Source organism: Panthera leo, chromosome D2 (genome assembly GCF_018350215.1).
Source record: "Panthera leo isolate Ple1 chromosome D2, P.leo_Ple1_pat1.1, whole genome shotgun sequence".
Taxonomy (NCBI): domain Eukaryota; kingdom Metazoa; phylum Chordata; class Mammalia; order Carnivora; family Felidae; genus Panthera; species Panthera leo.
In genome coordinates, this window is record NC_056689.1 from 21,532,706 (window position 1) to 21,546,763 (window position 14,058).

Here is a 14,058-nt window from a genome sequence, read left to right on the forward strand (position 1 = left end):
TTGTGTGGCTTCCATCTTTTGACAATTGTGAACAATGCCGTGATGAAGAGGAATGGGCAAATATTGCTTCAAGATACTGTTTTCCATACTTGGGGGTAAATACTCAGTAGTGGAATTGCCAGATGGTAGGGTAGTTCTAGTTTTCATATTTTGAGGAGCCTCTCTACCGTTTCCCAGAGTAACTGTACCACTTTACATTTGCACCAGCAGTGTACAAAAGTAGACCAATTTGTTTTTAAATAGAGTAACTGTCAGTTTTAGTATTAAACTGACCAAACAGCCCAGCCTATCAGGTCAGGTAGTGATTACATTCTTAAAAATGCAAACTCAACTAAAACTCTAGACCTTAAGCCTTAGTTTTTATAATTAAAATCATACGCCATATAAACGTGTTACAGATTTATACATGTCGATCAGCATTCCATTTTGGGACAAATACATTTAGAATCATTTTCTTGGAGGCTACAACAAATGAAGTAAAAGTGAAGCCACTGTTGAACCAGTGTGAAGGTATCAGGGGAAGATTACTATTCCTGAAAATAAGTATAAGCATGCACACAAATTGCACTTACCCTTGTTTTGGCATCGATTTTAGCTCCTCGATCAAGCAAGAGTTTTACCATATTGGCATTTCCTCTTTTTGATGCAACGTGTAAAGGCGTGATGTCATTCTGTAGAAGAACAGAAAAAAAGGACAGTTTTGGTATCTTCAGTTCAACCGAAACATTGCTTCCCCAACTCCCCCCCAACATGTCCTCACTTTTTTATTTACATTTTTTAACATCCATTGTGAACAGAATGCTTCCCAACATTTCTCTCTGACAGTAATTTTACTCAGTAGACTCCCCTCTCCCCCCAAAAGGGATGAATTTTAAGGAACACATTCTGAAGGTGGGTTCAAGTTTATTTCACTTAGCTGCAGTGACTGATGGATGAGATGGGGTCTTTTTTGGTTTTGTTTTTTTTGTTTGTTTGTTAGTTTTGCTCTAAAATTTTGCACCGTTAAGTCAATGTGTTTTCCTGCAAATTTGTGTGATATATACTGGCTAATGTGTGGTTGACTAAGTGGCTGATTAAGCCAGCCAGACTCAGTTAAAGGAGTATGGTGCTCAGCACCATCTCTGGGTTCATATGAGCACAAGATATCAAGGAAAAACAATAGTTACGCAAGGTGGAAAATCAGTCAGTACTGTACAAAGTCACAGGACTTCCCATGCATGTGGGGCTAAAGTGTGTTTGCAGGCATTTGTTAGCAATCTCACAGAAAACTGTTTTTTTTTTTTTATTATTACCATTGAGGAATAAACATATTGTTAGGACAATCTGAAATTAAAGTCATGATACTCAATACCACAGGTTTTCCCCCATGCATCTTACAGGTGTTATGATTGTTTCCAGACTGTCAGGGAAATATGTGTATGTTGTGAGAACATTCTCTATGCTGGCTCCTTATTCCTTTGTAGCAACGATATGGATTTTAGGTCCGTTGTTCACCTAAGTTAATTATATGATCAGTGAACTAGGCTCCTATGGGGTTGTATTTTTGCCATTTGATAGCAGATACAACATAATAGCTACCAGGCATTGATTATTTCCTATATGTTAGGCACTGTGCTAAACTCTACTATCTCACTTAATTCTCATAATCCTCACAATGCCACAAAACAATCTGACTTACAATGTCCATTTCATAGATGTACAAATAGCTGGAAAAACCAGGATTCAAATTAAAATATGACTCAAGCTTATGTTTTTTTTAAACACTATACTGAAAATTTTCAAACAGATACAAAGTTTGAGAGAAAGGCATGAGTTTTATGTACTCATCACTCTGGTTCAATACTTATCAACCTCTTAGGAATATTATTTCTTGTATACTCCCTACTACTTTTTTTTTCTGGAGAAGTCTGAGAGAAGGAAAAGAAAACCCTAGGCATCAAGGATTTTTTTAAACAAATAGTCACAATACCATTATCATATTTAACAAAGTAAAAATAATTCCTTCATAACACTAAGACCCTGTCAGTATTCAAATTCTCCCATTATGTCCAGTTAGCTCAGTAGGGTTGTTCAAATGAGAAGATCCACACCTGCATTAGGTTGAAATGTCCCTTAAGTCTTTTAATCTCCATAGGTGCCTTACTCCACCTTCTTTTTTCCATGACTACTTATTGAAAAAACTGGATAATTGATCATGTAGAATTTTCTAACTTCCATGATTTAATCCTCATGGGGTGTTATTTAACATGTTCTTTTTGCCCTGTACTTCCTATAAAGTTTTTTAAACATTATAAACTATAATGCTGTTAGCATTACATTCTCCTATCCGAACTACTCTTTCCCTCATTATTTTTAGGTGCTGAAGTATCAAATGATTCATTAAATGAAAGAAGAAGAAAGAGATCTCAGTAAAACAAATGTGCTTCAGTAATGCTGGTGGGAGTACACAGGATGAATATCATTGCTCTAGACCAACGGTAGGCAAACTTCTTCTGCATCGGGCCAGATAGCAAATATTTTCAGCTTTTTAGGCAATACAAGTTCTATTGCAGCTATTCAACTCTGCCATTGTAGTGTAAAGCAGCCATACAAAATATGTAAAGAAATGGGAGTGGTTGTATTCCAATCAAATTTTATTTACAAAAACAGGGGCACCTGGTGGCTCAGTTGGTTAAGCATCTGACTTTGGTTCAGGTCATGATCTCATAGTTCATGGGTTCGAGCCCTCTGTTGGGCTCTGTGCTCACAGCTTGGAACCTGGAGCCTGCTTCAGATTCTGTGTGTCCCTCTCTCTCTGCCCCTCCCCCGAACATGCTCTGTCTTTTTTTCTCTCTCTCTCTCAAAAATAAATAAATATTTAAAAAAAAACTTTATTTACAAAAACAGATGGTAGGCCAGATTTGGCCTAGGGGCTGACCTGCTGTATACCTACCAGCTATGGCTGAAGGTTTCAACTGTGTGTAACAGTTTACAAAAGAGGAAGTAAAACTATATGCTGTACATTGTGTATGCTCTGGTCCCCTTTTGCTGGCAGAAGGACACAAACTTCCTGATGACTTTTTAATTGTCTTGCTTGTCTCCATTGTGGGTCACTCCAGTGACCCAAGCATCACAGCGGATGAATTCTTGACCTGAGACAGCAGGTGGAGGGTCAGGTTAGGTCTGTAGGAGACATGGTCTACCAGGAAGCTTACTGAGCCCAGAGTGGGATATGGTGCTAAGACCTCATCCCTTCCCCGCAGGAGTCAGGGCTTACTTACTTGCGATTTCCCTTTAAAATTGTGCCCTCGCCTGGTTGAGAAGGACTTAATTAACCTCTATTACAAGTAGGCTAATTTTAGTGAGAAGAAGACTCTACTTCTAATTTTGCTCTCTTCCATATTCATGTACTCTCTCATACAGTGATGCATAGATGTCAAAAGTGTGCCTTGAAATTCTAACTCCCACATTTTTCTACACCTATCTGGCCCTTCCTAGAGGAATATTTTATATTTCTATAGCACTTGAAAAGTGTTGTAAAGGGCTTACCCTTATGTAATTTCACTTTACCTTCATGACACTCTATTGAAATAAAATCACTAACCCTATTTGACAGATACATAAACTGCAGAATAGAACTGGTCAGTAATTTGTATATTAAAAGACAAAGAATTAGAGGCAGAATCAGAATGATAATTTGGTTTTCTAGCTCCTTGTGCAGTAGTATTTTTCAGTCAGGGATCATAATGCCTTCATCTAACAACTATTGCTTCTCTCTATAAAATGGAGCTTCTGAGTGAAACACATATTTTTGTATTCCAGAATCTGGTAGTGACTGCTTCTGACAAATTGGAACAAACTGAAATGAAAGTGGTACCTTTGGACCACTCAATGGGACATTTATATTCTGATTCATCAGATAACTAATAAAAATGTTTTATGCCCTACTATGCACAAGACCCAGTGCTGCATTTCCATTATATAAGTGAGGAACAAAATTATGGATTCCCAACATATCAAAAGAGCCTACTGGTATTAGAGGTGAAAATGCTTATTTAAGAGAACCCTCATTTGCTGCTTGTGGAATATAAATTTACACATGCTTTCTGGGATGCAATTTGGCAGTATATATGAAAAACCTTCAAATCTAAAACCACAGACACAAGGCAGAGGTTGGCTGCCATAGTCGAAAGGGCAGGAATGTTAAGAAAGACTCAGCCCTGAGGCCCAGGCACACTCCCTAAGACTGAAGCCAAGACAGAATGAAAGAACCCTCAGTCCCAGCAGGAGCCTAGCATAGAGTAACAAGCAACAGTAGTCAGCTGCTGAGGACAGACAGGAGCTTCGTGAGAGACATCTTCATGCTTCAGGTGTGTAGGGAGAGCTGAGGATGAAGCACCAACACCACCTAAAATTTTCTACCCTCCTCCCCACCCAGCCGCCACCCTGAGCATAAGGGAGTGCAGCTCTCCTCCAGAGGAAGGAGGAGAAGCCTGTGGTACACTCAAACAAAATGTAAACTTTTGACTAGGCTCAACCTTCCACATTTATAGCCTGACAAACATGTGCCCATATCCAAAGATACTATTTACCTTAGTCACTCCTGCATTCTGTCTAGTGGAACAGTGAGCTACAGGCATCAAAAGTTAGGGGATTTCACCAAAGATACGGGGTTTCAGTCAAATAGAAACCCTTGGTAAGAAAAACCACAATATAAGAAACAATTCCTTTGATGGGCTCATCACCAGACTTCACACAGCTGAGGAAAGCATCAGTGAACTTAAAGATATGTCAATATAAATGATCCAAACACAAAGAAAAAAAGAGTAGAAAAGAAAACCGAAATCTAAGGGATGTGGGACAGTACAAAACAAATGAGTTGAATAAGGAGAAGAGAGAAGATGGGGCAGAAGAAATACTTGAAGAGACAATGGTCAAGAATTATCTCAAAATAATGAAATGCATGAAATGACATATCCAAGAAGCTTGGAGAACACCAAGCAAGATAAACTATAAACCAGCAAATGTCACAATTAGACACATCAATCTAATTTCTGAAAATGAAAGATAAAGGAAAAATTGTGAAGGTAACCAGAAGGAAAAAAGGACATATTTCATATAGAGAACAAAGACAATAATTACAGCCTCAGAAATTATGCAATGCTGAAAACGTAGTGGGCATCTTTAAATACTGAAAAATAAACACTTGTCAAATGAGAGTTCTATTCCCAGCCAAAATATCTTCTAAAAAATTAAGGAGAAATAAAGACTTTTTAAGATAAACAGAAGCTGGGAGTCCTCATTACCATCAAACCTGCAATACAAAAAACATTAAAGGAAGTTATTCAGGCAGTAGGAATATGATACCAGACAAAGCTTAGACCCACACAGAGAAATACAGAAATGGCAAGACTGAAGGGAAATATAAAAGATAATTGATTATCTAAAGCAGGAACTGTAAAATGAACTGTGGGCTCTACAACATGTGCAAAAGTAAATGAGAATGACCCTGTTCTCATATGTGTAAAGTGCTATAACTTTGAAGGTAGGCTGTGATAAATCAGTAACACACCACAAAATATATTATTAAATAAAAATATGCTCTCACATTTATGCATAAGTATATGTATACACACATTCTAAAAAAGCTGTAGAGATATTGACCCCAATGTTAATAATCTCTCCCTCAGTGCTGTGATTCTAGATGATTGTTTCTTCACGCTTTCCTAATCCAAAAATAAGGATTAATCTTTACTGTGTTTCCTAAACTATAAAACTGTCCTAGAAATACAAAGATTTTTCATAATGAGTTTAGGGGGTGGGGAATTCTAACATTACTTCAATTTTATTCCTTAGTAAGCATGTCACTGGAAATGAGAAGACCAGACCATAATCATCACTCTTCTTCCTGATATATGATGTTGGGAATGTGCCGTATCCTCTACCAATATTTATGTTTTTATCTGTAGAATGGACATAATACCTACAGTGCCTCCACCATGGGGTGGCCAAGTGCGGATATGAGATAATTCATGTCAGAAGCAGGAAGGAAAGTCACAGGTATTCCATATTTCTTATCTCATCCAACCCACACACCAACTCTAGAAACAGGTACTATCTAATTGTTTTTGTTTTTGTTTTTGTTCTTACAGATGAGGAAACTAGAACAAAAAATAAAAATAGCTTTCCAAAGTCACAAAACTGTCATAATTTGCTACCCCAAAGTTTATGCTTTTTTCACTAGAGCAGATCATGCTGTCCCTGAACTTCTAAACAGTATAAATCTAGGACCGATTCTTATTAGTAGAGCATTCCTGCAGCACCTCATAGTGTGCCAGCAGATAAAGAGAACACTGTGGTCCAATACTACAGCAGTTAAGAGCTAATACTCTGGAGCTAGACCACTTAGCTTCTAATCCCAGATCGACCCCACATTAGCTGCCTAACCTTAGGCAACTTCATTTAATTTCTCTGAATCATGGATTTGTTATCTATAAAATTAGGCCAATAATAGTTCTATCATATAGACTTGTCATAAGGATTGAGTTAGTAAGGGTAGTCTTTTTAATTTTTTTTTTTTTGAGAGAGAGAGAGAGAGAGAGAGAGAGAGAGAGAGAGAGAAAGCACCAGTTTGGGAGGGGCAGAGAGAGACGAGACACAGAATCCCAATCAGGCTCCTCACTGTCAGCTCAGAGCCCGATGTGGGGCTGGAACTCACAAACTGCAAGATCATGACCTGAGCCAAAGTCAAGAGTTGGATGCTTAACCAACTGAGCCACCCAGGGGCCCCAGGGTAGTCTTATTTTAAAATTTATTATTTATTTAGTTGTTTATTTTTAGGTGTGAAGCCTAATGTGGGGTTAGATCCCATGACCCTGGGATCATGACCTGAGCCGCAATCAAGAGTCGGACGCTTAATCGACTGAGCCACCCAGGTGCACCAATAAGGTAGTCTTAACAATGTTTCTTGGCATTTAGTAAACATTATAAAAAGTGTTAGCTATTATTATCCTTTTTATTATTTATAATATTGACATTTAAAAATGGATGACATAAACACATCTCACATGGCAGACCTGAAGTAATGAGTGAACTCTAAGAAGGTGCTAAAGGGACAGTTCTTAGGGCTGACGCAAGGGGTGTTGGAGATGGACAGGTCTGCTCAGCACAGTTCAGCCTGTGAAAACCTCAGAAGGGGTGTGTCTGGAGTAAGTGGAACTGGGGGGGAGGGTGGAAGAAGGGGCATAGCAGTGGCTGATAGAACACGATACACGTGACAGAACGTGATAGAAATATGGGAAGCCATACTTTTTTTTAAACTTCCAAGGACTTGGAAGAAACAAGTACCTTTCTTGGGAAATGGTGGAATTGCTGGCTTTTTCTTTCTTCTCAGCTGTTTCTGAAGAACCTGGCTGAGGTAGTGGCCAAGTTTCTTTATGAAATTGTCACCAAAGCCAGATTTTTCCCACAACTTCCTGAAGTGAAATCAGAGCCCCTTCCTACCTTGTGATAAATGGAAGACTTTTCATTCCATTTAAACATATAAAGGGCAGTAGACCTCTGATCCCCAGTCCCCTCTCCTCTCTCTACTTTTCTTTAAACATGTCTGGGAGGTTCTCACTAAGTAGAAGAGCAGGTGGATGATAGCACTCACAGTCTTTTAGATAATGAAAAGTTAAACAATGTGACCATTTTAGTTTAGTTCCTTGATATGGTCCCAATCAAACACAAATTCTAAAACAATTAAATATTCAACTGAGAGGGAACCCTCCATGACTGCTACAGCAGTCATTATTAAGATGACTATCATTGTTAAAGTCCATTTTCCTCTTACTTCATGAAGTTTTCCTTAAATGAAATAGGTCTTTTTAGGCAAAGTCTTTTCCTCTTCTCCAGTTTTACTAACAGCAACTTTTCTCTTTCTGAGATTTCTGGATAAGGAGATTAAGTCCACACAGGTCTTGCTGAGACTGACACTGAAAAATACTGATGGTATCGACACTCCCACCTCACTCTTCCCACAGAGACTGACCAGATCCTATAGGATTAGACATTGGGAGATGCTGGGCTCCCCAGGAGCAGCAGCAAATGCTTAGATGTTTGATGTCTGCTATAAAACCAGGCTCTGACTATTTGGATCTATTCTGCTCTAAAAACCTCAGGCAATTTATTTATGTTCTTTTAAGGATAATATGAAGCTGTTTATCGTTAATACTGTTAGAAGTTTTTACTTGGATTAACAGCAGATCTCTCATCAACAATTTAGATAAGGCTCTGCCAGGTCTCTCTCCAGCCCACCATCTCCTTTTGTTTAACGTTTGTTTAACATTTTGATTATTCATTCATCTGTTAATGGACACTCGGGTTCCTTCCACTTTGTGTGTATTGTAAACAATGCTACTATGAACATGGGTGTTTAAATATATCTTCAAGACTCTGCTTTTAATTCTTTTGTATTGAAGGAGTGGTCCTACTGGACCATAGGGTAACTCTGTACTTAATATTTTGAGTAACTTCCAAACTCTTCCATAGTAGCTGTATCATTTTACATTCATCCCACAAACAAAGGACAAGGGTTCCGGTTTCTCTAAACCCTTACCAACACTAGTTTTCTCCCCCCCCCCCCGCCTCTCTTTTTTGATAGAAGTCATCCTAACGGGTGTTCAATGTGTACTTTTAAAATATATCTTTCAGGATACATTTCAGAGTTTCCATAATTCTATGAACAGTCATGAATTTTTGACCACCAAAAGCCTTTTTATTTTATAAGAATTTGTTAGAAAAAAGAATTCTGCAAAAAAAAAAGGCACCTCTTGATTTAGACCAAACAACTCTTTGTTTTGCAGAACAAATGTAATTAAAATGAAAAAAAGGTATGAATTATTAGGCTCTTATTTTGGCTGGTTCCATGAGATACATCTCATTTAATCTCTACAACAATCCATGCATGAAGTAGATGCTGTTAGTTCAGATTCTCAGGTGAGTAGGGTGAAGCTGAAAGGAGCCTCAAGTCACACAGTGAGAAAAATGCCTGAGCTGGGATTAACCTAAATTTTCTGCTTCTAAAAGCTCTGCTGGCCTTGTCCAGGGGGTCACAAAGGAGAAACCATATCCAGATAGTGAGTCTCCCCTTAAACTTGGGCAAACATCAGCTGCAGCTCTGAATCCAAGCAGCATAGTCTCCATACTGAAAATGCTGCCGATGTGCAAGTTCCAACCGAAAGGAAACAGCATATCTCAGAGCTAATACAAATATGTAGAATCTAAAAGAGGGGCTAGTTCAGCTCTATCATTTTAAATAAGAACTCATGGCTTTCAGATTTCTTTAAAGGTGTCACTATTAGTACTCATTCAAAAGTAGCCCTCCCTGTTTTATAGTAAAGAAAGCCCCTCCTTGCCTGCGATATCTGGGCAGAGAGGCTTATAGTGTTGAACTGAATGGGGTATCATAAGTTCAATTACAAAGTAATCGACTGCTTTCTGCACATTGAGGAAAGTTGTTTGAAAATTCTGTAATTCTTTAACATTAAAATAAGTTAATCTAGCAATATTAGATTTCCCGTAGTGTTTCTAATGAATGAAGTCCACCCCTTTTTCTAACACCCTACCATCCAAGATTCTTAAAAACAAAACTATTAAGGGGCTTTACAATGATACATTTGCCACACTTCTATATCATTTCTGATAAATCTGGAATAAAATTCATCTATTTCTGTGTTAAATAATTTTCTTTCCCATCCAAAAAGTAAATCACTCTTATAGGCTTCTGAGATGTAAGTTAACTTGAAATTGTTAGTTTCTCAGGTATTCTGCCTTCATTTGGTCTTTGGACAAACCAGATCCTTGCTTGCATAAATTAGATCCTTGCAGAAGTTTCAAACATGTCAAGGAACGAAAGCAAGGTCTTTGAAGTTTTTAAGGAAAAAGCAATTGGAAAAGAAGCAGTCCTGGCATAAATGGCCTTATCTGTGTGCAGTGCACTTGTCCTGACATGATGCTGCTCTCAAGGGACCATGAAGACCTCGGCCACTCAGGGACCAATATCACACACCCTCACGGCCACCCAGCCTCTGCAGGTGCCAGCTGATGCTCACGCATGAGGCATATTAAAATGGGGCAGGTCTGGATCCAAATCCCTGTTATTCTATTTTACTCACAGTAGGATCTGGGACAAATGACATTGTGGGATCTCCGTTTGCTCATCTATTCTTAAGGCCTCAAATGGTGTGCTTTATATAAAAGTACTTTGTAAACTGTATACAAAATGTAAATTCAAGATTACATTATTAAGATGTTATAAAGATAGTTATTATAAGCCAATGAGTTACTAAGAGTTCTGTGGCTCAATTTTGGACAAGATTTTCATAGCACGGCCTTAGTCAGTATTTTCTTTGTGTGTGTGTGTGGGGGGGGGTCAAGATCTATGCATTTTATTTTTATTTTTATTTTTTTAATATTAAATATAATTTATTGTCAAATTGGTTTCCATACAACACCCAGTACTCATCCCAACAGGTGCCCTCCTCAATGCCCATCATCCACTTTCTCCTCTCACCCACCCCCCCCCCCCCATCAACCTCAGACAGTATTTTCTTATTGTGCCTTATCAGAAGAATCATCCAAGGAATTTGTTACAAACACAGATTGCAAAGCCCTATCCCAAAGGTACTGACTCCGAATATAAGGGAACAGGAGGCTGCTGGCCAGCTGGGGACACTGGCTGTGAGGCTCTGACTTGGGGGCAATGAAAAAGTGGGTTTTAATTTTCAAACTCAGAGGAACTCACTCCTTGTAGAGACAAGCTCACCTTGTATTTCTTCTTACCAGAAAATGGATATTATACCTTTTTGTCAGAAAGCCATTAAGTTTCTACATATCAAGAGTTCATTTCAAACCATGATCTTTCAGGATTCAAAAATGCAGAAGTAATAGAGGTAAATAAAATGTGGGGGAGATGGGAAGGCATTGTATTTTAGAATGAATTTGATGATTTGTTAGTTTTTAGGTTGGCTCACCTCTCAATTTAAATGTTCTCAAATGTGTAATGGGATTTACTAGTAAATAAAAAAAAAAAAACCTTTTAAACTCCTTTTAAAAAACGTATTTAATTCACTTTGCGGCTCTGGCACAGGCCGAGAACACAATGCCAGCTGAGACAAGAGAGGCTGCTGTTGGTTCTGGTTTTCCTGTGATGATCCTGGATTCAGTACAAAGCCCAGTACATGTGGCCTCCAATATTAGAATAGTATGAACTACATAGTCTGAGTATTTTTTCGGGTCTGATTTGAGTGTATTTACTTTTTCTTAGCCCAAGCTCCACCACCTTAAAGCTGTGTGGCTTTGCACAACTTATTTAACTGCTTGCTTCCCAGTGTAAAATGGATATCATCCCCACACCTCACAGGCTTACTGTGAGGAATAAATAAAATCATGTATAGGAAGCTTATTATAGTACCTCATACCTAGTAATAAATGAAAGCTGTTACCTAAGTTCGTTTTAACTTTGTATAAGTTTTGTCCACTTCATATTGAAAGTCTCAGTAGTAAGAGCTGAAAAGAACCTTAGGGTCTTCTGGCCCACCTACCCTTAGGGGTATGTCACTGGGAGAAACTCAATGCACTGACTGAGCATGACCTTCCGGGACCTTTTTCCCCATCCTGGGATATCCCACCTCTCTACCTGCACTGTAAAGAGATGTTCAATCCACATGTCTCAGGGGGTATTGTTGGCATGTTGGCATGGCATGGTTGGGGTACTGTTCTTTGCATGGGTCTGTCCCCATCAGAGAAGATTTAGCCATCCTGGTCCTGTCCCATTACATTCCAGCCACGATGACAACCAAAAATGCCTCTGCAAATTTCTAAATCTTCTGTGGAGAAGGACGATCTCCCTTTTCCTACTGAGAAACTGTGGATGTAGGAGGACTCTAGTGAAGTCACCTCTGAGGAGAGGCACATCAGACCTGGGGTTGGACAAGCTTCTCCTTGAGCACAGTTCTTTTCCCTATGTGACTGGAGCCAGCCACAGCTCACAGCCAAATGTCCTCATCTCCCCTTCATCATGTATGTTCTAACATCTTAAACACCACTGCCACCATCCTACTTTTCCATGTAAGGTCCTGCAACGGCTTGTAGACAGAGATTGGAATGGTGATTACCAGGGGCTGGCGGGCTGGCATTTAGGGAGATGTTACTTAAAGGCCCAAACTTGCAACTAGTAGATGAATAAGTTCTGGAGAGCTAATGCACAGCCTGGTGATTATAGTCAACAATGCCTGTGTCTAGTCTCATTTCACATTGGCAAGTGGGCTTCTGCCTCCATTTCTTAGACTTCATTCTAATCCCTGTGTTTCCAGCACAACTTAGCTCTTCAGTTTTTTCCCAACTATGCTAGCCAATGCTGATCTCCTACCTGAACTTGTTTTCTTAAACCTCCTCCATTGACTTGGGAGAGAGCCAGTAAATGACTGGTCATGTTTCTCACGTTCATCCCTTTGCAACCTTTGGTTCTGCTCCTGTCCTAAGCTCTTCCCTCTAGGTGCCCTTTCACACTTTCTGCACATTCTTCAAACCACCAGGGGAAGAAAGGAAAGATTTTTTGTCACAGAAGAACTACAGTGCTCAGGGGCATCCCAGGGTGCATTTGAGGGCTCATCCAAATGTACTATCTGATGACAGTGTGGACAGCATTCTGAATGTTCAGCAGAGGGGCCCAGGAGCCCTTCACCGCTGTTTGCACTCACTGGAAGAAATGAAAATTCTACAGCTGATGAATAATTCTCTTTTAAAGTGCAAATGAATAAAGGGAGCTCTGCCAACTCCTACCTTAATAGAACTTTATTTCACGGAATTTTAAAATAGGATTTATTCGGGTTGTTTAAAAATGTCCTCAGAGCAACAATTCCAGAGCAGCACTGCAGGAAGCAGGGCACAAGTCCAAAGAGGAAAGCTGACACAAAGAGAAACATGGACCTTCCAATTTCTATGATCTAATTAGAATTCTTACTGTCTCAAACAATGTCATAGTAATCGTTTCTTAAATGACTAAAGGCTGACCTTCTCATGCAGATAAACACCACTGCAGGGTAAATCCAACATTCTGGGAAGCAACATTTCTGACTACCTCTAGAAGTACTCTAGAGAGCTGCCATGATGCCACTTGCTTGACATATGTCATGCTTTACAGATGAATGTGGTTTACGGTGATGGGTCTCCTCCCAGACGAAAAAAGTAATGACAACCTCCACCACAAACATGGTTAGGGTCCTTGTCCATGTTTTGTGGGTCAAGCACTGTGCTAAGCAATGTATAATGGACCATCTCATTCAGTCACAGTGACGTTATGCACTGGGTGCCATTATTGGATCTATTTTATGGATGATAAAGCTGAAGCATAACTAACCTGCCCAAGAGCACACAAAGTCAGCCACATTGTTAGTATGGGACCCAGCAGTCTAGCTGAGGTGCTGTTTATTGTAACACTGTACTATACCTACTCTCTGTCAGGAAAGGAGAAGGGAGGTGAAGGTGGCCTCCACCACCATCAGACAGGGTGGTCGGGCAGAGGGGAAAGGCTTGTGACTGAAATGCTATTTGTCTCACCCAGCTGTTAGGAAAACTGCAGGCCCCGTGATGAGGAGACTTTCCCTGGACCACATTAGGACAGAGGACGCGGTCAGAACAAGAGCCAGGGGTCCGACACGAATCTAAAGACTCTTCTTCAGCTACAACTTAGAAACATCACCTCTTCAGAAGAGAACACAGATCCCATACCACACAGCAAGATGTTAGTAAGTTACAACATACTCATGATTTGAGATTAAAATCTTCCTTTAAAAAATTATATAGGATGGGTCCCAGCTGGTTCAGTCAGAAAAACATGCGACTCTTGATTGTGGGGTTCTAAGTTTGAGCCCCACATTGTATGTAGAGATTATTTAAAAATAAAATCTTTAAAAAAAATATTTAGTTATTTTCTAGGAGATTCTCCCTTTGATGTGACAGTCAGGAAATGAAATGAAAAAGGCAGGAGAGAGATTGCATAGCGTGCTAGAAGAATCTCTCTGTACAAGGTGTATC

General features: G+C 39.4%; 1 protein-coding gene across 1 annotated transcript in view; it reads right to left on the minus strand.

The window, feature by feature from the left end:
• The window catches only part of ANK3 (ankyrin 3), a 335,879-nt gene that overhangs the window by 189,256 nt on the left and 132,565 nt on the right, over window positions 1-14,058 (minus strand). The window contains exon 8 of the mRNA XM_042907474.1: window positions 573-671. Within this exon, the coding sequence (XP_042763408.1) occupies window positions 573-671 (99 nt within the window). The remainder of the gene's footprint in view (window positions 1-572; window positions 672-14,058) is intronic.